The sequence below is a fragment of the Malurus melanocephalus genome, unplaced genomic scaffold (genome assembly GCF_030028575.1).
Source record: "Malurus melanocephalus ecotype Western Australia unplaced genomic scaffold, MMel_1.1 scaffold_487, whole genome shotgun sequence".
In the NCBI taxonomy this organism is placed as follows: Eukaryota; Metazoa; Chordata; class Aves; order Passeriformes; family Maluridae; genus Malurus; species Malurus melanocephalus.
Genome location: NW_026623719.1, coordinates 317528 through 342132, shown reverse-complemented (window position 1 = coordinate 342132; position 24605 = coordinate 317528). Strand labels below are relative to the sequence as shown.

The window sequence follows — 24605 nt, the reverse complement described above, 5'->3', positions numbered from 1 at the left end:
AAACATGAAATTAAAAGTGTGTTCTAATAGACAGTGAATTAAATTCAATTAATTTGCCACACCAACCCCCCAGGCTGGCTTCTGAGAGCCAGTTGGTACTGACAAGAGCAAGCTTTATGTGGCTCCTCAAAGAACAGCAAGGTGAGGAAAAGTCTGGGGTTTGTTCCTCCCCCTYCCATTATCTCCTTGGACACCATGGCTACCAAAGTCTATGAAGTCCATCATGAAAGGGAACTGAAAATGGGGTTTGTTTTAGTTTGTGCCAGGGGCAGCCTTTATTCTGCTGTGTGCCTTCCCACAGCCTGACTGCATGGGCTTCATTATCAGTGTTTATCAAGGACCTCAAAGCGTGCTGTTCAAGCCCTGTAATTCCTGTGCTGGTGAAACACCTAATTATCATCCTAAATATATCCACGGAGAAATTGAGGCATTAATGAGGTAGGGTGGGAAAAGTGACTTACTAYGGGCAGTATGAATGACTGACACACTAGGAAGGGTATCCAGCAGCAAAACCCCCAGGCTTGTACTTCATCAGAAGGTGAAAAAAATAAAAATGGACAACAGGAAGTGAGAGAAGGAAAAGGAAGAAATAAATACAGGATGAGAAGGAGAGAACACACAGAGCGAGGAAAGCTGTCAATGGGAAAAAAGGCTGCTTCAGTGCATGCCAAGCAAAAAATGGAAYTGACAGCCTGAGCTGCAGAGCGAGAATGCCCCACACTAAATGGGAAATAGCCAGAGTGGCCTATCATGACTTCCAGAGTAGAAAACACTTTGTATTTGGGATGCCTGTAGAGGAGGCAGGAATCCCTCTGACATTYGCATGCCTCAGGGCTTCCCTGAAGGGCATGTTTCCATTGGCAAGGAGAGCAGTTGGGACAGCTGGATAAGATGCTGTGAACAAGGCTTGCAGCATTTAACCTGCATTAGGAAGGAACAATTCACTCACTGGCAACCAGTTAGGGGTGCCAGGGCTCAATTACACGGGAGCCTTTAAGGGAAGGAGCGTCCATACATTATCACAGCAAACAAGTCAGTGTGACTTCGTTCAAGGGTATCATCCACCCTGGAACCTATTTCACATCTCGTTGGCCAGCTGAGTGAGAACTGATTGCACACACGCTCCCTTGTTTCTCTGTCTGTGTGTACGGTGGAGGAAGAYCCCAATTCATTAAAGGAAACAGAGCGAGGTAAATGGCCGAGCCTCTCCCTGTTAACCTCTGGAAAAAAAAAATAGATTCCTACATGGCCAAGAGTTTGTATCACTGAGAGGGAAAAGCACTTTGTTTTTCCTCAGTCTTTCCAGCATTACAGCATAGCAGTGACATCACAGGATCTCTGGTGATATCCCCCTGCTGTTTAATTAAGATGTAAAATGCRGAGATTTTCTCCATTGCCCCCCTGCACTCAAGGTGATTCTTTTGCTTCTTACCCCTGTACCCTCCCCATTACAGGGACTCAGGCTGGGACTATCCTTAGCTATACCACAGAATCAGAGAATTGTTCAGGTTCGAAAAGGCCTTCAAGATCATCAAATCCAACCATTAACCCAGTGCTGCCAAGCCCACCACCAAACCATGTCCCTCAGTGTCACATCTACAAGCACCAAACCATCTACCACCACCAAACACTGTCCCTCAGTGTCACATCTACAAGTTTTTTAATACCTCCAAGGATGGTGACTCAACCATTTCCCTGGGCAGCCTTTTGCAGGCCTTGACAACTCTCAGTCAAGAAATAATGTCCTAAAATTCARTCCTGGTGAAACTTGAGGCCATTTCCTCTCATTGTACCACTTGTTTCCTGAGAGAAGAGATTGACCCCAACCTCACTAMAACCTTTTTACAGATTGCTGTAAATAAGATCCCACCTGAGCATCCTTTTTTCTAGACTAACCAACCTCAGCTGCTCCAGAACTGTGCTCTGGACCCTTCACCAGCTCCACTGCCCGTCTCTGGACATGATGCAGCACCTCAATGTCTTCTGGTAGTGGGGGGTCCAAAACTGAGCACAGAATTCAAGGTGCAGCCTCAGCAGTGCCAAATACAGGGGAACAATCACTGCCCTACTCACATCATCATACAGCCTCTGATTCCCTGTCCCCACCATCCAAGTAACAGCCTCAGCACCACTAGCACTTCTTCCCTGGGATGTTCCTCCAGTTTCAATCTTTCTGGAGACAAAGGACAGGATGGTCAGGAACAAGAGGGTGGTATTTAAGCTGAAATTGGGTTGGCCATCAAAACCTTCATTTCTGCTGCAGCTTTAAGGCAGAAAACACCCGCGGTCTGTGCAGTGCAGCTTTGTGGTAGCACAGGATTGCTTCTGAGAACCCGCCAGGTGCATGCCCCAAGTCTGCAAGCCTCGTATGTAAAGAGTTCAGAGCCAGAGAATTTATCCCCAAAGCTATTTGGAAAACTGATGCACAGCACAAGTTTGGATCTAGATACCCCCAGTAGGTACTAAACACAGGAGTGACCTTCCTCTCTGCTCTACAGGAGAACAAAGTTTCCTTTCCCTCCTGCCTGCTTTGATCCACACAGTCAGGCTGGCCTCAGCTTTCACACTGCCTTGTACTGGGAGCAGCCACTGCAGTTCCCCACTGTTTAGCAGGAGGAGTGCCACCTGTCTGCACGCTGCTCATCACAAACATTTTGTTTTCTCTGCTCCTGCACTCCCCTAGAGATGAGGCAGAGCTCACCCGCAGATGGCATGGTGGGATGAGCCAGGAACAGCCCGGCTGGCAGAGGAGCCCTCTCTCAGCTCCATGGGGTGATGAAGGCAGTGCCAGGTAGCAGSGTGACAATGGCAGCTGGAAGCCAGCTGTGTGTGCTGCTCTCCTGGCTAGCCTGAGTACCTCTTCTCAGGAGGTGTGCACCATTATGAGACATGTTATATTGTGATGCCTTCAGGCACAGAAACTGCCAACAACCAGCTACTTGCTCTGGAGGAGCACTGAAAATGCAACTTTTTTTTTTTTTTCTTTTCTTTCCTTTTATGCCCTGTGGATGAGGTGCAACCTATTTTTTTAACCTATTTAAAGGCTTTGATTCTGCTGTCTGTCACAGTATTTGATTATCTCCCATGACAGTCAACAGTAACATGGAAGTCCCCAGCAGTTTTCTTGGGGCCCCGGAGAGATCAAGGTAAGCTCAACATAAGTAGGTATTTACTTCCTTCATTTCTTTGCATTGGTTGTTGATCTGCAACAGTTTTGGGAGCAAAAACAACAGTTTTGAGTGTGTGCCCTTTGCACTTCAAACARGGAAGAAGTCAGAACTCTCAGACAGTCCAGCGCTAAAAAAATAGGAAAAGAGGACTGAGAGCCTTGCATTGCCAAACATCAGAAGATGGGGCATTAGCAATCCCAGATCTCCCAGGAAAGTGGAAACTACAAGAGTTGCTCAGGGAGCTATCCCCCGATCATTCAGTTAAGGAGTTGGAGATGTATCTGTTCTTTTGGCCAGGAGCTGCTGAGAGCTCCATTGGCTTAAGAAAGGGGATGCTTCCTCATAACTAAAGACTTAAAACCCTTTTAAACTCAAGAGACAGAATTTACAATCCTAATTTCCAYCCCACCTTCAACAATGTAATGGTCAAACACTGAATAAAAATCCTCACTGCATGCTAGACCTCGTTCTCTGTGGTGAATGCTCAWTGGGAAAACCCTTGAGGACACACAGCAGGACAGAGAAAAATGTTTCTAATAATTCCTAATAATATATGAAGTAAGCTGCACCGAAATGCAAGGTTCACTCTGATGCTTAAAATTGAATTGGAATTTTTAGTATTCAGCCACAGAAGGACTGGGAGGCCCACAGGCACCTTATTAGTGATAGACAGAAATGAGAAAGAAGCTGTTTTGTCTCAGGTTACTCAAAACCTTTAATGCTGATCTAGCTCTCCTCTTGCTTACACAATCAYAACCCTATTTGCTCTTCCAGAGTCAATCAGAATCAGGCTGTTGGTAGAGGCATAAACACAATTTTCTTAAGAAAACAAACTACAGTAGAATTTACACATCAATTTTAAGCTRGTAAGGGTGGTGGTTGAGTTAATTTACTCTCCTAAAATAAGACATGCAGTGTAAGCATTCCTGGAAATGTTTGGAGCCAGGTTGGATGGGGCTTTGAGCAACCTGGTCTAKTAGAAGGTGTCCCTGCCCATGGCAGGGGGGTTGGAACTGRATAATCTTYAAGGTCCCTTCCAAACCAAAAYAGTYRGATTCTAYGAKTCTATTATTTTTAACATAACCCTACAATCAATGAATAAAGAGTGATTTTGAGAGGCTGATTCATTCCAAGCATTTCAAGACCTCCTCAGAATACACAGCTATTAGAACATTACAGCCCACTGAGGTAAGTCCCACCCAAAATTTGTAGAGTCTCATAGCTTGCACCAGCAATGTGCTGGGGATGACCATGGCAGTGTCCACACCAGTTCAGCACAGTCCCCTCAGAGCTGACCAGAGCAGGCAAAGCCAGGTGATGGTGTCTTGGTTTTCAACAGCCCCAGACAATGGGAACCACATCCAKGGTCCACACAGGAAAATGAGGCCAGAGACAAAGTTAGAAATATTAGATAGAAATATTCTTTAAATAGCACTAAGGTCCAAGGTCAGTGCAAGAGGTGACACCAGGGACCCAGGTGGAGATAGRTACACCTAAAGTGCAGATCCAGATCTGAGCTTATGTGGAGACCCTGAAAATGGGGTGGGTGGATACCCCTGCAGAGACTGCTCAGGGTTCAGTTAATGCATTCAGGGCCCTGGCAGACAATGCATTGCCCAAAGAAGTAAAAATGGCTCTCAGTAGGAAGGAAGATGTTGCACCTGTCCTGAAAACCAAACAAGGCACATGACATCTCCATCAGTAGCCCAACATCCACTTTTGTGTGARTAAAAATATCCAGTGAGGACGTATTTAGCTATACTAATGTCTTTCCTCTCTGAAAGTATAGTCACTGCAAGCATTTTATATGCAGAATGACTAATTGGAATGAGCTGTGCGATTTTCAGCTTAAACCAGCTCCTTTATGCTCAACATCCGCCCAACATCTAATGACACAGTTTATATTTTCATTGAGGATTCAGCATCCGGCAGAAACAGAGAAAGCTTTACGAGTCTTCACTCTAAGTCAATTAGAATTTAAATGTAGGTCGAATGCTAGGCAGAAGAATGGGACCTGCAGCAATTCAGATCTCAGATGTTCGTGTACTCTGGAGACAGAGGAATCATTTGCACACTTATTCCATCTTCCAGGGCTGGGGGCATTCGGAAAGGCAGGTTTGTTCTCTGCTGCATATCTAATAGTGTTTTGGCCAACTAGTCTTTAAACTTTCTGGGAAATGACTCTTCTACCTTTGCCCTTGGGAGGCTATTTCACAGCTGAATACATCGCATTCCTGATTTGCTCTTGCTAGTCCTAGCTATGACCTACACAGAGGAGTACACACCTTCTTTAAATACTTGGTGAGTCTGATAGATGTTTGAGGGTGTTTTTGCACCTAGATCCAATCCAGCACATCCCAGCACTGATCTAGGAAACATCTGGAGCCATTCCTGTAAAGTCAGTGAAATTGTACGGATATAAACCAGCTCTCAACCACTACGTGGGTATATGTATGCACACAAGTCTATCTGTCACCCACTATCAGAAGTATCACTTCTAAACTAAACTACTTTCTTCTTTTTCCCCTTTCCACTCCCTCTGCTGCTCATTAAAACTCCTCTCTCCCACCTACAATGGTGAAGAGTCAGCAGGCTGCCCAGGTAACATTAGCTAATGGGAACTGACAGCCTGCCACCATTTTCTGAAGGCTTATGTTTTTGATACCTGTCTGTCTTCCAGCCTGACTAATTCTRTGGAAGACTTTTATCACAGGGAGATTGACCTCAGGCAGGAGACATTTTGTGTCACTGTGAACAGTGAAATGAAGACACGATGGGGATGGCAAGAACTCGCTAGCAGCAAAAGGCAAGGAGAAGAAAACTGATGTATGACAAGAAAACCTGCCTTGCCATGGCAGGCAATTCAGTGATTGGCCCTCTAATGAACGAATTCACTGAAGAACCTGAACTGCAGCATATTTTGAGGCCCTGTAAGAGGCAACATTAACTGATGATAAACTAAAATACCAGTCAAGTTACGAGAAGTATTTTCCCAAGGATTTACAACAGTCTGGGATCCAATTAGAGAGTTCTTCTGCCAGCCAGTGCCTCGTGAGGTTCATACACTGCCTCACAATGGTTTATGGGGACATAGTCTGGACTACCTCTGGTACTTGGGTTTTGGCACTGTAATTTTTACTACATTTTGCTGCAGAGCTGTGGAAGAAAAAAAAAGTTTAAATGTTCACAGCATGGGTACCTGTTCATACCTAAAGAAAGTAAACAATGCTGTTATTGTACTTCCCTGCTGAGGTGCCGTGTCCTACATGAGCCTCAGTGTGAAGGACTCACTATTCTTCTCTTTATTTCCCAAGCTCAACATTCCTGGCTTCTTAAAGATACACTTCAGTCTCCACTCCAACTGAAAGGCACATCCTCCTCAAGAATCACAATTTCTTCCCATTCAAGGTTTCTGAGGCTGCCATGAAAAGAAAAAGCTATTCATCCAGAAAAGAAAAATACATTCCTTCCCTCCCTGCATGGTGTCAAGTGTGCCCCAGATATGCCTTTCAAAAAAATCAGGTCACTCTGCTGTTAGCTCTATAGTACTGGGTTGGAAAGCTCCTGAGAAGGAATGACTGTACACCTCCTAAGAGCTCAGGACACCTCTTTCTATCAGTGGTTTGAGCTTCCCCTTCCAAAACAGGCCAAAGGCTGAGKGTACCAGATCAAGGAGGAACAGAAACTACAATAAACTGGGAGGTATAGCATCTAAGATAATGCTCTATTTCATGTGTTCCCTTCATGTAAGACACTGTCCATGCATTTGGCCTGAGTGCCTTCTAGGTCCTTAAGAAATCTTCCTGCCCATAAACCTTACGTGCAGTCAAGMAACTGCCCCAGATCAAAAATTTCAATGAGAACTGATACAAAGCTTTTATATCCCAGAAGAATGCTGTTGACACTTCCCTCCAACCTGAATGTGTCTGCATTGTACTTAACCCTTCTCTTCTGAGAGCCTTCTCTACATCAGTTATTCTGCTTTGGCTTATCTGCTGGATTTACTGCATTCCCAAGGAGACACAATGCCTCTGCCACAGTTTTCTGGCAGATACATACAAGAAATGTACTCTTACAGATTGTCTTCCTCAAATTGGGTGGCACAGTATAGTGGTCTCAGTTTGCCCTCAGTAGCTTCTGATGAGTTTGCAGCCTCTGAACAAGATTATGTGCTCACTGTTTCATTAGTGGGTCAGCAGACACTTAGCAACATAAATGGTGCATCAAGCRTTGGGATTTACTTCCTCAGAGATGGGTATCACTCAGAATGGGCTCTAACAATCTCTGAAAAGGCCAAGAGCCCTGTAACAGCAATGAATAAGGAATAACCAAGTAGATGGGTAGAGCTGCAAAGCCACAATTCAAATTCATAAAATGCTGAGGGAAGCCTATCTCTGGGATGGTGGTTTAAACTCATCTTGAGATATGGGATTTAGGGCTAGCACAGAACAGAAATTGTAATTTCTGTATATTACCCAACACTGTTCACTCATCCCTACAATCATCCAACATGCCCTAATTGCTTCAGCATGTCCCTGCAAAACAGAAACCGACTTGGTAAGAGACAAAGACACAGATCTAAGATGCCCACAGAAGCAGTCGTCCGATAATGATGACCAGCTGTCACAGGCAGCACAAACCTCCTGGCAYTTGGCACCGGTGAATTTTCAAATACCCGCTGGTTGCTGCTACCCCATTAATTGTGGGCACTTTGCCCGGTCTACATTCCTGAACAGCTTTTTTTTTTCTTCTTCTTCTTCTCTTTCCCTTCTCTCTTCCTCACAGACTTCTAACACAGTTAATAAAAAATTTATCAGGGCAATGAAATAAACACCGATTTGATTTGATCTGGGAGCCAAACAGAGGAGTTTCTGCTGTTCAGGTGCCGACTCGAGAGTTTCTGCAGCTGCTGTCAGAAATGTGCCCACAAACCCAAAATTATTAGATAAATGGAGGTAGAGAGGTGAGGGGTGTTTTTGGAAGGTGGAAAGTTTGCTTGTTGGGTTTTTTTTAAGAGAGTGGAAAGAGCTGGAAGGGAGASCACTCCACAGTGTGCCCTTGAACCCCAGGAAGAAGAGAATTACACTGCAAAATCCATAGAAAGTGATGGACTTTGAAGCACCAGAGATGGACAGAAGCATGGCAGCACTGATCTSCAACAGGAACTGCAGCTCCTGAGAACTGCATGTGCAAGTGAATAAACACCTGGAGTTTCTTTTCTAAATCTTATATAGTTTTACCTTCAGGGAGAAGAAAGAAGACAGTAAGAAGCACTTGGGTCTAACACTAGTGATGTCTCAAAGGAGTTCAAGGACTAGAGARATGGGGCAGCATGAAATCCAGAAGAAAAATTCAGTACCCTGGAAAATTTTGGGCTAGAATAGCAATACTCATCTTGTGAAAAATTTAGCCTGTGCCTCAGGCTGTGCTGGGCTGGTGGCAGGAAATGCAGAAATCTTTTCAGGGGAGCCCCTTACCCTCTGGCTCAGTGGGAAAGAGCAGGCAAGAGTATCCAGTCAAGGAGACTGCAACCTTCCACTGGGAGAACTTGTATGAATTTATGTCAGGCTTAAAGCAAGAGATTTGGAGGGGAATGCAGCTGCCCTTTGCAAAGACAGGTAAATATGTCAGGGATTATAACTAAAGCATTGTCCAGTAAAGAACAGATTATAGACTAAAGCAAAAGGTATTATTATCGTATTTAATTTCACACAGTCCAGGTTATGGCAAGAGGAAGGGTCAAGAACTGTCAATGAAGTTGAGAACACAGACTGTGGGTAATGACAGAGTCTCCAGAATTAGTCTTTTACATGGTTTCACTTTCCTGCATAGAAATACAAGGTGGATTCATGCCACCAAATTGTACACTTCGAAAAGTCTGCTGTGTAAATCTAAATTAGTCATTTACTCCTGCAGTCCAAAGTAAAAGGGGCTTCTGGGGGATGATCTATCACATTATCTCAAGGCAGACAGCAGAAAGAGTAAGATGCCACCTTCTCACAACAGACTGCAGAGGAGGGCCAGATGACTAGTTTAGATTTGTGTTACTAACACTCAGATGTCTAAGATTAAGTGTGATGAATCTCRGCTGCAGTGCACCACTTCTGCTCGCAAGACTGAGTGTCCATACGGGCAAGAGATGCAACACCTTCAGAGAGTCACACTTGAAATACCAAGTGACAGATGTTTATCTCTGGACTTGGGTTTTAGTCCTGTCTCTGATAGGGCCTCTGTGTAATTTATTTAGCAGAGCCACGCAACCCCCTGGATTTGTTAAAAGGAGATAAAGCTTTTATGACCTTGAACAGCAATGCCTATACTGCCCATGTGGTTTGTTCTTTCGCTCCAGAAAGCAAACCACAGTCTCTTTTTTTTTTTTTTTCTCCAGCCCTTTGGACAACCAGAGGATCACTCTCAGGCTCTTTCCTGGAATGAACAAGTACATCCTCTCTCAGAAACAGCTGATGTGGACAGCACACTCCAGACATGCAGATGATGCCAAGTTCAGCTTTCTCAGCCAGGGAAAGTCCTCCAACACCAACCCCACAGACCCTGGGCTTTCAAACTCCTCCACAGGCTCCTGTGCTGTATAACACACACTCTGGCATCAGGTTATTAAAGCACCCATCTCCCAGATTGTGTCACAGCCCTCACTTTATTTCAGGCACCTCTAACCAGAAAACAACAAACCAGGAAAACAACAAAGAAGCATGTCTCAGGGCCAAAGGGTCACCACAGCATGATGGAGATTAGTCCCACCACCAGTGCCCTGTGTAGGGTGGACATGTTCTATCCATTCCAAAGATAGTGCCAGCAAGCAGCACAAACAGTCTACACCACCCAGCTTGGAGTCTTGGCTTTCTCTGATACTGTCCACAGAGGATCTACAGGCCAAACCAAGGTGCCTACATGAATTATGGTGGTGGTCCACAGGCTTTACACAGCTATAAATATTCTCCTGGAACACAAAAATGTCATGAATTATGTGAAACATATTCACAGTAGTTAAAAACACAATAAGTGAAGCAGTCACTGCCACAGTTTTAACACTCCCTTCAAACAGGATTGTGAGGAGTGGTCTCCCTATCACTTTGGTTCTTAACCTCATTCTTGTAGGTCAACAAGTGGATTAATCTTTCCGGTAAAATTGTGAATTGGGAGCTCTGTGCAGTCATAATCCCTAAAATCATAGCTGGATTCGTATAGTCAAGGTCATAAGGCTTCTACCTTGCACAATCTGTTCTTTAGCTATTTGGGGAGATTTATCGTACTTATTCCCAAAGACTTTTCTCTTTTTTTTTCTTTTTTTCTTTTTTTTTGCATCCAAAACAGGAACATACCCAAAAGTCACATTCCCATCAGTCTAACAAGGGGACAATCATTTTGAAGAGACTCTCCAGAATACAGCTGCTGCTGCAGCACCTGCGTGAGGGCCATGTGCAATTGAGGCTTAGGATCTTGCTTCTTGGCTTCTCTCCTCGCAAAAAGGCTCCTTAATCTGGGTTTTACTTTGCCTGCCTGCACTTAACACATTAATGGGTATACTTGCTRTGCACCCAGGCTGAGTGCTGATCCTCCCAGTTTGCAAAATCTGAGATGTTGCAGTCACCCAGTGATTCAAAGCACAGTTTGCAGAATTCTAGCCCTAACATAGAACATCTTCTAGCGTCCTTGCAATTTTCCCAAAGCACCAGGCAATGCCACCAACCTCTCTCATGACCAAGAGGCCCCAGACCCACCATGTCACCTGTGCACAGATGAGGATTCCTGTGCCCAGGCACTGTGAAAATAAAAACTCACTGCTCTTGCAGCCTGAGGGCACCTAAAGGTGACACTTGTCATGTTCAAATCCTTGCACCATGACAGTCCTTTCGCCACCCATTCAAAGGGATGTATCTCCTTACCTTATTAAAGGCAAAAGATTCTTTATACTGCTGATACAGAAGACACAGAAAGGAATAAATAAGATAATAGGCTGCCAGAGGCCCMATTTACGCACCCCAAAATTAATGAWTCATTCCAATTAAATTATTTGCCCTAAATTAAAACTTACCACCAAAATCCAATTCTCATTTCATTAAAGAGGACCCCCCTAGTTATCAAGTTTTTTTTCTCCACAGATTTTTTTTTTTAAAGGTAACCTTGACGGAATGGGGAAAAAAAATATAGTTGTAGTCTACTTTTCTGTYTGAGGAGCCCCAAAAGTTTTATTTCTGAAGAAATGTTCCTCATTCTTGTTTGTGTCCACATAATAAATTAGGACATTCCTAGAAGATTTTATGAAAGACTGGTGAAGCACAAGAGCATGCCATCAAATAGACAATGTAAGGGGAATCTGATTCATGAATACGGAGGGAAATTTAAAAGCAGCAAYGCTCAAGCCTCAGTAGCCTCTGGCTTTTGATATCAGAACTGAGAAAGCTCACAGCCTCCATGTGGGGATTTCCAAAGGCCCTTTCAGGAAAAGGGAGGCAGACAAACAATGGCACACCCGATGCATTTTTGAGAAACAATCAGATCTTTTGATTGTATTCTCAGACTTTCACAAAGCAGGGCTTGGACAGACCCAAAACATCCAACCATAGTGGCTCCATGTTTGTGCTCCCTCACACTGCTCATCCCAACCTTTGTTCCCTCCCCAGGAACARCCTTTTTCCTATTTTCTGCTGGAGATTAACATTTTTAACCTAATATTTGGTTTGTTTTTTTTTAAAAAGGACGTTTTCAAAAGCTGTGGTTGGATTTTGAGAAAGTGGTCTCTGTCTGAATACTCTGTAAATGGAAGCCATATGTCTAAGTATCTGCTTCCTTTTTGTCTATTTTGTTGCATACACATTTGGCAAGTTATATTTTCCCCTTAACTATCACATCTTGGGCTTTGTTAAATGAAACTGCTATTCTGTTATTTTTTTTTCCCAAGCAGCCAACTAGTGACATTTTAGCAGCTATACAGGAAATGTGATATTAAGCAATTATTTTCTCAGAGTATTTCTTCACTTTCTGGTGAGTGAGGAGCTGCTACTGGGGTAGCAATTCCAATGTTTCTAAAGATAAAAACAAGAGCTGAAGCTCTGAAAAAAACCCCATCAAAATCCAAACCACGAAAACCTATTAGCTAATATGATTCATCATTCGTTGTTGTTGTAGAAAGCAGCTGGAGGTTTATCCTACAAGGTGGAGCATGCCTACACACCAAAAGGGCAGACCACACATCCATTCAGGAGTGGCACTGGAGGGAGATAAATGGTAGGAAAATGCAGTTWTTGTGGGTCAGCTGGGGCCAAGCTGCACTGTGCAGACACAAGAATGTGGTACAAGACACAGAGATCTCCCCCACTCCCATCTTAGAAACATCATCTTACTCTTACAGTACATTCCCTGATTTTTTTTTTTTAATTCTGGCAATTTCTTTATTTCTGCAATTAATTCATATTAAAGGATAAAATGGAATGCTTCRAAAGTAGGAAAGAAATGTGCTTCTTTCTGTAGGTCTTGAAGTTGTTTTTGAACTGCTGGCTCAATTTAGGTTTATTTTACAATCTGTTTCTAGCCAATTCCAATTTCAGATGAAATCTTGGCTCCAATGGAGGAAAATTCCCTTTAATTTCAGTGGAATCAAGATTTTGATCCAGGTTCTCATCCACTAACAAACAGCTATGATGACTGTAGATGSTAACACAGCAGCCAAAACCAAAGAACATGAGCTGGTGGACCCCAGGAATCTGGAATTTCATCCCACATGGAGTTTTGAGTGTGGCAGATTTGCAGTATTGACTCAACTGGCATTGACAACATAAGAAAAACAGGCAAAAAGAACACACTGTTCCAYGAATGCTGGAATTGCAAGGCCTGCTTTACCACAGCTGCATGTCCTAGGTCCTGTTGCCTCCTACCTTCAGAGCTCTTGCCTGGTTTTAGTCAAGGTGGCACCTGTGAACAGTAAAGCTACAGAAAATGTTGACCTGAGACAGAGAAATGTGCAGTACATTATTAACCTTAGCTTTCACCCACGTTGCAAGTAGAGAGACAGGCTGATCAAAAGWCTCTGGGAGACCAGCTATGTATCTTTTCTCATTATTTTGTGCTAGGAATCCAAACCTTCAGATCAGATATTTTGAGAATTTCCTTTAAAAAACCCAGATAATTGCTCATTTTCAAGCTACTAAGCAGTTACAGGCCTTTGTAAAATAAATAGGATACTTATTCATAATTATACTAACACTTTTCTGCAAAAAAAAATCTCAAGAGTGCAGCAAAAAAAAAAAAAAAAAAAATTCACTCACTGCTGACAAGACACTGGCCATCATGGAGGGAAGAGGCAATGAGAATCTATGACATAGGACATCCAAGGGGACTTATCCTGTTGTGGGACAATTGGGTCAAATTTCAAGGCTTGCAACAAGTCAAGGCTTTAAAGTGGATTATTATTAGATTCTGTTAGTCTCTGATCTAAAGATTATTTGTACCCACTCAAGGCTTAGCAGAYTTGGTGGTGGGACTAAGTTCTTGCTGTGTTTGGAGCTGAGAGGAAAATATTGTCCCTACTTCCCCCTGTCTCACATTCCAAGCTAAAACATGGGACTGCAGACTGAGACCATCAGGTTGAGAAACAACAAGACAAAAACTTCAAAGCACTGGTCTGAATCTAGAATCAGCTGATYAGACAAAATCACACAGTATCAGCTGATACCACTCTGAAGAGAACACTCAAGTGAAGCTGATTTATATCACTAAGGACTTGCATTAGTGTATCAAGATCCTTCCTCCCATCCAMACGAAAGTATTCCATGTATTTTGCGCTATCCTTCTTTCTCTAAAATGAGTAAGCATTTTTTGAAGTATTCTGTTTTTGTCTCCTGCCTGCACCTGCAAAGCAAGCACCAAAGTATTTCCAGAAAATCCTCCAGATTTATGCACTAAGAAGTGCTTAAATCCCACCAATATAAAASAGCCAAAGCCTATGCTCCATAGTATCATTCCAACCATGCCTGGAGACAGGAAAACAGAAGTTAAGATGCATCAGAACACTATGCAGAGGCAATAAAAATACTAGCTAGGGAGTGAAAGTAAGTTCCTTGCTAACCTCTGAAACACCAGGTGCATTTTCTTGCACTTTATGACTTTGCTTAAACAAACCAGCACAGAAAACCTAGAAGAATTTCTACCAATATTATTGTGACATTCTGGAATTTTTTTTCTGGCAGGAAATTACAGCCCATGGTAACAGTGGTGCAGCAAGATCTAACATGCTTCAGTTCCCCAAGACTATTCCTTGCTCTCTCAGCTTATTTTCCCCACCAAACTGATCTGCTGTCAGTCCCTTCCCAAATGCACTGGACTTCTCTCTTCCAGTCCCCATAGTAACCTGAATTTATCTCCTCCCTGCAATCTTTTTTTTTTTTTTTTTTCTCCACCCCCACCAATCCCAGTAAAACGATCTTTTTTTCCTTCCTCCCAGAAAATTCATATTCCCATGTTATCTCATTATTCTTTGCAACAGCATGCCAAATACGCTGTCATTTTCCCATTGGCGCTATGTCCCGTAAAAAGACAAAGTGGTCTGTGCTTGCTCTTACCTACTGCATGCTCCCTGGAATGAAAAACACCACAGTGTTAGAGCTCAGAAAGATCCCTCCGATTTCTGGGCTCTGCGCCCACAAAGCAGGGAAGCCAACATTTCTCAGAGAACAGCATCTGACTCCCAACATCCTTGCTGTCTAGCTAGCAAAGGAGAAATTCAGATTTTCAAATAACTCTGCTCCCAGCACTGGCCCAAGAGGTGGGAAGGACAGGAATATCAGGGGAAGGTGGGGTCCCACTACATCAGCCTGGCTCCAGTCTCCCAGAAAAACACCACAAGCACCCACCAATGCTATATTCTGGTGATGCTGAATTGATTTGTGCCTTTTTTTTTCTTTTATATATTCTCTATATGCTTTGAACAAATATTTATAGCTTTGTAGCTTATTATTGTACTCCTAGTTAGCTTCAGTACTTTTCCCTACCCTGCTAGTCAGAATGACAAAACACATTCCAGAGGCTCCAAGCTGGGGGTCCAAGACTCCTGCATTCTTCCTGAGAGCCAAGGTTGAAACCAGCTCTTTGTGATACATTTTTATAAACAGAGTTTAGTTCCTATCTAGAGGAGGGGGAATTCTAAAAGGGTTGAACTGGGGCAGGGGTAACTACCTCACCAATTATGTCTCTAACTGGGGGTTTTAGTCAGATATGCTAATTTGCTAAACATATAAAAATTGCATACGTGTTATGCTATGGTGCATGTTTGGTGTTTTTTGTCTGGTAAATTGTGCACCAAAAGATCCTTATAAAGGTAACCCCTCTTTATCACCTAACTGGGTCTGGCTCATGATTTTAGGACCAGCAAAAAGGCATCAGTTTCTGGCAACTCTGCCAGGATGGCGAGACTTCTGGATAAATGCCAGTGAAAACTGACAGAAAGAGTGTTGAAAGGCTAAAAAGGTKCATGGCTCCAAACTGCTCAGCCTGGGCTTCCCCCTACAGCCAATGGAGGGATGACGACACTTCTACTAGTCAATTGATCTGATGAATTTTGGATGGCCACTTGAGGATGAACTGGATGTGCCTGAGAAATGCCTTGTCTCCTCACTAATGGCAAAGGGAGTCCAAAATCACCCACTGCAACAGTAACACCCACATTTGGTCAGAAGAATCTCATTCTGTCTCAGGTTCCACAGTGGTGACCAGAAGAAATTTCCTCCACTTGATAACTGACTTCAGGCTCCTAGAAAACACACTCATGTGCCTTGCTGCAGTTCTGCTCAGAAATCATTCTCACACAGTCCCAAAGTCTAAAACATCATCTTTTCCTACTGCTGTCCTCAGAAATGAGGGCAAGGGCTGGGTGGGGATCATGGAATCACAGAATTGCCTAGGTTTGAAAAGCCCTCTGAGATCATCGAGTCCAAGTGTTAACCCAGCACGGCCAAGGCCATCACTGAACCCTGGCCCTAAGTGCCATATCTACACATTTTTTAAATACCTCCAGGGATGGCAGACCCTCCCTCCTCAGCCCTAGACCCAGCTCTTACCAAGGGATTTGCTGGCAGAACAGTTTCTATGAGGGAAGCAAGACTGGCTTCAGCTGCCTTTTTGGAGCAAAGGATCTCTCTGTGCTGTACCAGTCACCAGCACAAAGTCTAATTTCAGGAGGGTGCACRGAGAGGGTGCACAGCTAATCTACTCACAGAGTTAATAATAAACTCTCTATGGTTAAATCCCAGCAATAACAAATATGTCTTTATATCACGTTGAAACAATGACTAGTGAGTCTGAATCTTGGCAAGCAAGAAGCACTACAAAAGCAATTCATGATGGAGAAAGGCTGCACCCTGTGCTTCTTTTCACACACTGATGCCTATCAGTTAGAAAGCTGTAGGATTTGGCCTTAGCTACTGGGCATTTGACTCTGGGTTTGTGATTAGGGCTGGCCAGTAAACAAGCATTCCTCTTTGGGAACATTSGCTGCTGACATTTCCAAATTTGTTTTTGTTTTCCCAAAATGACAAAGCCCTTTACATTTTTTTTTTTCATGAAATAAACATAAAAACAAGAGAGAGCCCACATTCTTTGTAACCAATAACTGGGAATCACAAGAAATGTTAGTTAGTGAGTCTGCAGGAGTCCTTAGTTGTGAGCAAAAATGTGTGAAGCTCTTCATATCTCAGCTGAGTATGATTAGGTTTTAGATAGGCTGTAGTAATGCTCTATCTTTTTGTCTTCACAGTTTTGAGCAGAAAAAGCGCCTCAAACATGTAAATCCTTCCTGATTAAATTTTAATCAAATTCAAAACCAGGAATGTTTTTCTTTCACTGAAAAGTTGCAACTACRTCCATCCACAATGATGCCTGGCTGKAAAGGCTCTGGACAGCAACCATTTGCTTCMTCCTAGTAGAATTATTCCTCCAGATTGACTTGGATAGGCCTAGGTCTTTATTGCAGAATTTTTTTAACCCTGTGCATGCCAAGATCTCTGTGCCCTTCTGACTATAATCCTGATGAGACAAATAAGAACTATAAGAATTTCTCCATTGTTATCTAATGCTTGAGAAGGGCTTGAGGATATAGCCCTAAAAGAACAAGAACCCAAGRTAATGCTGGGAAAGGGGCAGCCACTGTGTCCCCGTTATGATTCAATTCTCTTGGAACAAGTCACTCAACATACTGGAACAAATGATTAAACATCCAATTTATAAGCACCGAGAGGATAATAATAAAGGGGGGAAAAAAGCAACGTATTTCTGGCAAACACATATAATGCCACCCCAGCCTCATTTCCCTTTTTTAGTAGGATAGCTGGCACAGCAGATAATTCTAGAAGCAATATGTGTGATTATGTGATATATCTTGACTTCAGAAGACCCAACAGTCTTCAACAAGCTAAGAGAATATGGTGGATGTTAAATCACCATCAGGATGTTTCAAAGAGCTTCAATCAACTCTCCATCGGGGACAGAGGGTTTAGTGGGCTGCTGCCACAGTCTGCTTTTGTGTCCTGATCTCTTCAATACTTCAATTAACACCTTCAAGATGGAACAGAAAGAAGGCACCTGACTTTTGTCGACGACACAAAGCTGGGGCCAGTTGCAAGTGCTTTGGAGCCCAGGATCATAAATAAACTGAAACAGTCTCCATGGCAAAACCAACCAGATGGCATCCAGCAGCAGTGAGCAGAAAGCAGTATTCTCAGGAAAAGGGGGGAAAACAAATACAAAAGAGAAGAATGAGCTGCAGACCAGTAAGAGGGGATTAGAAACGGAGAAAGACTGAATAAGTGAAAGCAGTGAGGCACTCATTTAAAAAAGGTAAATCTCATTTCATTTTGGGGTTAGGTAAGTGAAGTGYGATATGCAAAACACAGCTGGTACTTGTATCTGCATGGATGAATCCTAAACTGAACTCTTGTTTTGGTTTTGGACAGTACATTTAAGGAAAGCATGTAGACAAGTCAAACAGTAGAGAAATATATATGCCACAAGAGCTGAAAAATATCACCTGTGGAAAGCAGTGAGTATGTTAAGATGGACTAGAAATGTCTGTAACACAGGAATTAAGGAGTTTCAGGCAGATAAAAGGCAGTTTTGAGGATGAGAAGGAGGAATAACCACTGTGTATCTTGGAAGGACCAGAAATAATTGGCAGCAAAATCAATTTGGATCATATGTTAATAAAAGCTTTCCAAATGCAAGGAGAGTGAAATAATGGACATGCCAGCTCTGCAGGCACAGGGCATCTTCAAATAATACACATTAGGGGCAGCCACTGTAAAGCTGATCTTGTCTCACTGCATGGGGAAGGACCAGACCATCTCTTGCAGCTCCTTTCAAGGGTTCACTCTTTTAATCAGACACAAGCAGGAATATCTGGGGTAATAAACAGAAAGATTCAGGAGTGTCCATTACACCCCAGCTGAAGCAGCAGAAAAGGCTTTGAGTGAGGTGGTGCCTCAGAACAGTCTCGTGGTGCATTTGGGAGCAGCTGAGATGGGCAGGGAGAGAGCCTCCCATCTCATGACCCCACCTGGGTCAGAAAGACAGAAGAGATGACCACAGTTGAACTAACAAATCTTTTGCCTACTTCTACTAGCAGAGCTGGCTTCATGTTTGAAAAGCAGGAAAGACTAATGAGGGCAACTTTTKCTACTTTTAGCTGTGCACGAAGTTCTGATTTTTTTTCTTAAGTGCCATCTCATTATGCCCCTTTTAGACCTCTGCAATATGCCCACTTGAGAGGCAAACCTGTCAGTGGACATATAAATACGAGAGAGGAAAGGAGCTGACAGAGATGGCTATTTTTGAAGAGACTGGTGCTGGCTGACAAAGTAGAAATGGCTCTTCCCTTGGAAATATGAAAGGACTTGGGCACATACATTGGAGAGGTGATGTCCCTCTTTCTGTGACACACACCTGCAGCTCTGTCCTGCACAGTTCACCAAGCAGAACTCACCCCAGGGAAAGCTGATTTTCTCAAGGCTGGAAAGGTCCTAGAATGCAACACCATTAGATTGAAATGATCTCAGCACAGTGAACCCTCAGCACACAGAAGGCTGCCTGCCTCTGCCAGCATTGTGGATATGGAGTGGTYTCCAAATATAGGGGCTCCAACAGAACTCCAGCTATAGGATCTGCTTACCCACTTTATAATGTCTGATGCAGCTATCTCATTTGTGCCTAGGGGTAAAAGAGATTGGGTTTGCACAGGGGCTASACAGAGTTCAACTGGGGGAGATTAAGGACTTGTCTTTGGTAAAGGGGAGCAAAAATATCTGTGACAGCACTGAGTGAGCAGAATGGGAAGCCTGAGCATGGCCCTAAAACAGCCCATTGTCTCCAGGGCAGGAGCAGCTGGCATTGCAGKATCTTTCACTGGCAAATCCAGGCATCAACCATGTGCACACAAAGCTAGCAATGAGTCTCTGATCCTGCTTTGTTTTTGTTTCTGTGGGCTTGTTCAAAGGAGATCGCTGACCGTCATCCCAGAAATTCTCTTCCCAGATAACCAGGCAGACCAGTTGGCCACTCTGTCATGTAATGTTTCAGGAGTGTATTCTCTTTTATTTATTTATTTATTTTTACATGTGGTATGCCCAGAGCTTCAAAAAGCCTGTGTTTCGAAATGTATCAACACAAAAACAAGAAAAGTWAATAAATGATATTAAATAAATAAAACAAAATAGTTTAGCATGATTCAATATGCAAACTCCTTTGACTTGTACTAGCAGCAGCCTAATTTTCAGGCAGACAACCTGCAAATCTTAGAAAAATAGCAATCACTATAAGAAAATAATACTCTGAGACTACAGGAATTACTTGCTAACATACATTATTTTGTACTGAATTAATTTTATTAGTTAAGATTATTCYTAAAGCATGTTTAAAATGAGACTAACTCTTCCAAATTGTAAAGGATTTTGTATTTATATTTTCCTTCACTTTTTTTTTCCCAGATTTAATTTCATTTTAGAAAAATTAAAGCTATGAGTTTCACATAATTACAGGATTACAGTAAGCACAGTATCACAATGGGTCTTTTATGAAATCTGTGGCAGGCATTAGCACAAAGATTACCCACAGATACCTTATTTACAGGCATCCAGACTTTAGGTGTGTCAAAACCTAAATTTTCTCATTCTCAGAAAGGTGGCAGTAGTTCAGAGCCAGATASCCACGTATTTAAGTGAAAGCTAAGCTAGAGAACTCAATTTTGCTGCTTAGGCCCATATCTAATAGGCACAAATAAAATTAATAATACATATGCACGGCTCCAGAATTCATTTGTCCCTATATTTTTCTTGACAGGTAAATGGAAATTGTATGCTGTGAGATTTCAGCAGCAATAAACCACCTACAGAGGGCTGGCTCTGCTCTGCTGTAGCGAGGCAGGGTACACCTCCAGGGCTGGGGAATGTATTTCACACAGCAAGAGCTCAGCCAAGCCGGCAGAGATGCTCTGTGGGCTGCTCTTGGTGCTGCTGGGGGAGGATTCTATTCAGAAAATAAACCAGGGGACTTCTGGCTCACTACACCTGTGTGCAAAGCATCACCTCTGACCACATGTGCTGACTTCTTCACCTTGCAGATAGACACTTGGGTGTTACTTAGCCCCCTGGTTTGCCAAATACTACCAACAAGAAGAAAAGTCCCTTCCTGCATGAATTTAAAATCAGAACAATTAAAAAAAATTCTCTGGGGGAAGTAAAATCTGCAGCCATAAGGGTGACTAGAATAATCAAGAGAAATAACAAATTCCTGCCTGAAGGTTAATGTGGAAGTTGAACACATCTGTAATRTGTATCAAACACATTGGTACATATCTATCACCTAAGCTGCTTTGTAAATATTTTAGATAAATAGTCAGATAGACAAAATGGCATGAAGGTTAAAAGCAAAACTAAACAAAACTGWGTAAACTCACTTGTTTAGTGAGGATGGAGCAAGAAAACTCACTGAGGCCCCTGCCAGTAACTGGTGATTGCTTTAATGTTTTTACTCTTTCTTATGCCATAAATGCAGGAAGACAGATAGGAYAATGCTGGTTTGCAAAGTTTCCAGTTCCCTATAACATCCACAGGAATAGGATAGCTAAAAAAAGGAGAGGGCAACATAAGGTACACAGCAGCTCCCTCAGGTACCAGGTTTCACACATGCCTAGTGACAGTGCTCCCCATGAACCAATGACCCAGCATGGAAAAACTCTCAGCAAAATTAATTCCCCAGCCTTGCAAAGAGTTGACTACAGAAGGCAAAAAAACACAGCACAGTAGCTTGCTGGCACGAGAAGAAAGAAAGGAAACCTGARGAAGGAGGAGGTGAAGAAACCAGAGGGCACTCTGGGAAGATGTGARGCACAATGTTCTGAAAAGTGTCATTATAAACAAATGCTTTCCCATCGGTGCCAGAACAACCAGAGCCAGGAGCAGGTTTGCATTATGCTGGAATATGGCTTRGCATCACTGATGTCCCCTGCTCTGTCACCACTTTTGAAAGGACAAACTGACAGCAGAGTAAAACCACACTACGCCACAGTGGAAGGGAACAGTCCTGCTAGCTCCTGTGTAAACATCAGGGACACACAGACTACTGACTGGAGTTTTTCTTAGAAAAATACAGATCCTTCCATTCACTGTATTTTTTTTTTTTTTTTTGCTTACCTTGCACGATCAAGTAAACCTGGGAAGTCTTGGGATGATGCTGTGTCTGCACTGAACATGTGTAGGAGCCCTCATCGTAGACATCCACTTTCTGGATCCGCAGGCTGTATTCCAGGGGGTTTCTCTTCTCCAGCTCTACTCGAGGATCCAGGGACCACTTGTCCTCTCCAGCAAAAATGATGCCRGAGCGGTTTAACCAGGCCACCTTGGAGCTTCTGTCTTCTACATAACACCTGCAGAGGATGACACAGGTAAGGGGGACATTAACAACCCTCTTCATCATCTCCCTTTTGTCCCTTCTCTTTACTACTTTGTTTAGAAACTTCACAGCATGCTCCTGCCTTGCTAGTGAACCACAGAACCTTCTCATCATTGCTGTCCTATGTACGTGTATTTAACAATTTTTTTTGAAGAGTTTCAGGAACCTTTGTTCATAAACCCATGGGATTGAGGCAGACATGCCTCTTGCTCTCTCTTCCTTTCATCTGTGACTTACATATACACCAAAAATTAATTTGGATGGCCACAAGAGAWTTTGATCACCAAATCCCTTCCAACCCTGCCAGTGAGAAAGGYTGGGAGTAGCTCTTCCCATGCTTCTCCCTCACCTTCAAAAGTTGAGTATRCAACAGTTAAATTCCCAGACCCCTTCAAGGCTGGGGGGCAAAGGTTCAGGGCTCCAGCTTTGTCAGCTCAGGGCACAGCTCCTCCATCCTTCAGTTTCAGCAGCACAAGGGGAGGAAACTACAGCGTATCTCMCATCTACATCCCTCTGACAAAAAATAATTTTGTGGAAAGAGGGATTCACTGCTCAAATATCACCCTCCTAACACATACACAGACACTTGCTGATGCACATCTGCCTGTTTGTGCAGGCAAGTGCAGATCTCAGGCTGAAAATGAGAGGCTGTGGGAGTGTCACTGTCACCCCCGTGACACATGCAGCATGTTCTGTGAACATCTCAGGAGGACAGGAAAGGAGGAATGACAGCTAGGGGTGGCAAGCAGAGGAGCAGCAGGAGGACCAACAACTGCCACGGCCCTGAGTGCCAACCTTCACAAGTCAGAGAACAGACAAACCCCGTTGCAGCTGTAATTTGRCAAGAATTTTGTTTCTTGACGGAGAACAGAGTAGGTGCTGTGAAGAAAAATGCATTTTTGGCAAAGGCACCTGCTCTGTAGCACTTCCCACTGCCAGAAGGAGACTCAGACAGAAAAAACAAAGAGATGCCACTGAGGACACGTGTCCTGCTCARTCTCAGCTGTGTCTCATTCAAAAGGACCAGGGCTGAAGGAGACAGGGAGATGTAACTCCTCTGTCACCCCAGAGCTGGGTCAGACAGGCTGAGAGCAGGTTTGTTCTGCAGCCTACATCACGTTTGCTCTGTGGATAAACAGAAAAGCTCAGTCTCTGGAGCTGTTGCTCCTTCACCTCTCAGTGCTCTGCCCACAGTGTCCCAGCATCCAAATAACCCAGCACCTCTCACCACTGCTATGACAGAATCACAGAATGGATGAKGTTGGAAGGGACCACAGYGAGGTCGTGTGGTCAAACCTCCCAGATCCCATTGCACAGGATTGTGTCCTTTTCACTATTCATGCATGTGTTGTGTTTGAAGGGAAAAGAGAGAGGATAAAGATTACTACTTCAAGATAAGTCAATTATTTGACAGTAGGCTTTCATACAGCCTTTTAGCATGGGTCAGACATTTTCCAAGTTCCTCTGTTTGAATGCATTTCATTCATGCTGTGCCGCAGCTGCCTTCCCTTGTGATGTGACCCCACCATTATGGCCAGCACCTCACACCCACTCCCTTTTGGCATGCTCATGGATGCTGTCCAAGTTGTTCTGGGGYTACTTGTGGGCAGCAGGAAAGCCAAGCTGCGTGGGCATCCATGGGAGGCACGCCACGCTGCTGGCCAAGCTGTAAGCAGCTCTCTCTGACCTGACAAACATTTGCTTTAGAGAGCAGCCCAACAGATCCTGTCCTTTACTGATGCTTTCCAGCCAAGGATGGGGAGAATTTGGCCCTCAGGCCAAACCACCCTTCTGGCCAGGCAGGCACTTGTCCCTGAGGTGAACTCTCAGGTGTGATCTGAGCTGTTTGCAAAAGGTGACTCTTTGTCAAAAAGAAAGATGCAGGGGAATCTGCGAGCAGCCACTAACAGGTAGAAACCAGCACCACTACGACGAGGCATTGCTCCAGTTCCACTGACCATTTTAGGCTGTCATCACCAGTGATGGGAGTGAAAACAAGGACCCAGGCAGGGCAGTGCTCTCCAGGGCTGGGAGCAGTGGCCCTGAAGGAACATCCAGACTGACTCCAGAGCTGGCTGCCCTAAGGTCAAGAGCCCTCTTGCAAATGCAAGAGTTAYAACAGCACCAAGAATCCGAGGCCAGGTATTTTGGTGGTGAAAAGCTAGGCAGATTAACAGCAGAAGCTGAAGTTAGTGGGAGCTGAAGGCTCTCAGTCACTTCTGAAAATCCCCCTGAACAGACATCAGTGCTGCTGGACCCATTGCACCATCCCCACCAGGCTGCTTTCCAAACCCAAAGGGAGCACTTGGCAGCTCTGCTCTGCACCTCATCATTACAACCCTCTCTTTGGGGTAGCAAATATTCCCCTGGGTGGGGTCTTGTCACTAACAGCTCAGTGCTGTGGTCAGAACAAAGCTCTGTCCTCTTGCCCCTGAGGGCAGGCTCAACCAGGGACCCTCCCTCTTCTCTCTCAAAAATGTGTCATAA

General features: G+C 43.7%; 1 protein-coding gene across 2 annotated transcripts in view; it reads right to left on the bottom strand.

Moving 5' to 3' along the window:
* Window positions 1–24605, bottom strand: part of LSAMP (limbic system associated membrane protein) — a 303261-nt gene that overhangs the window by 139483 nt on the left and 139173 nt on the right. For both annotated transcript variants that reach the window (XM_057381023.1, XM_057381022.1), the window contains exon 2: window positions 21860–22092. In XM_057381023.1, coding sequence (XP_057237006.1) covers window positions 21860–22092 — 233 coding nt within the window. The remainder of the gene's footprint in view (window positions 1–21859; window positions 22093–24605) is intronic.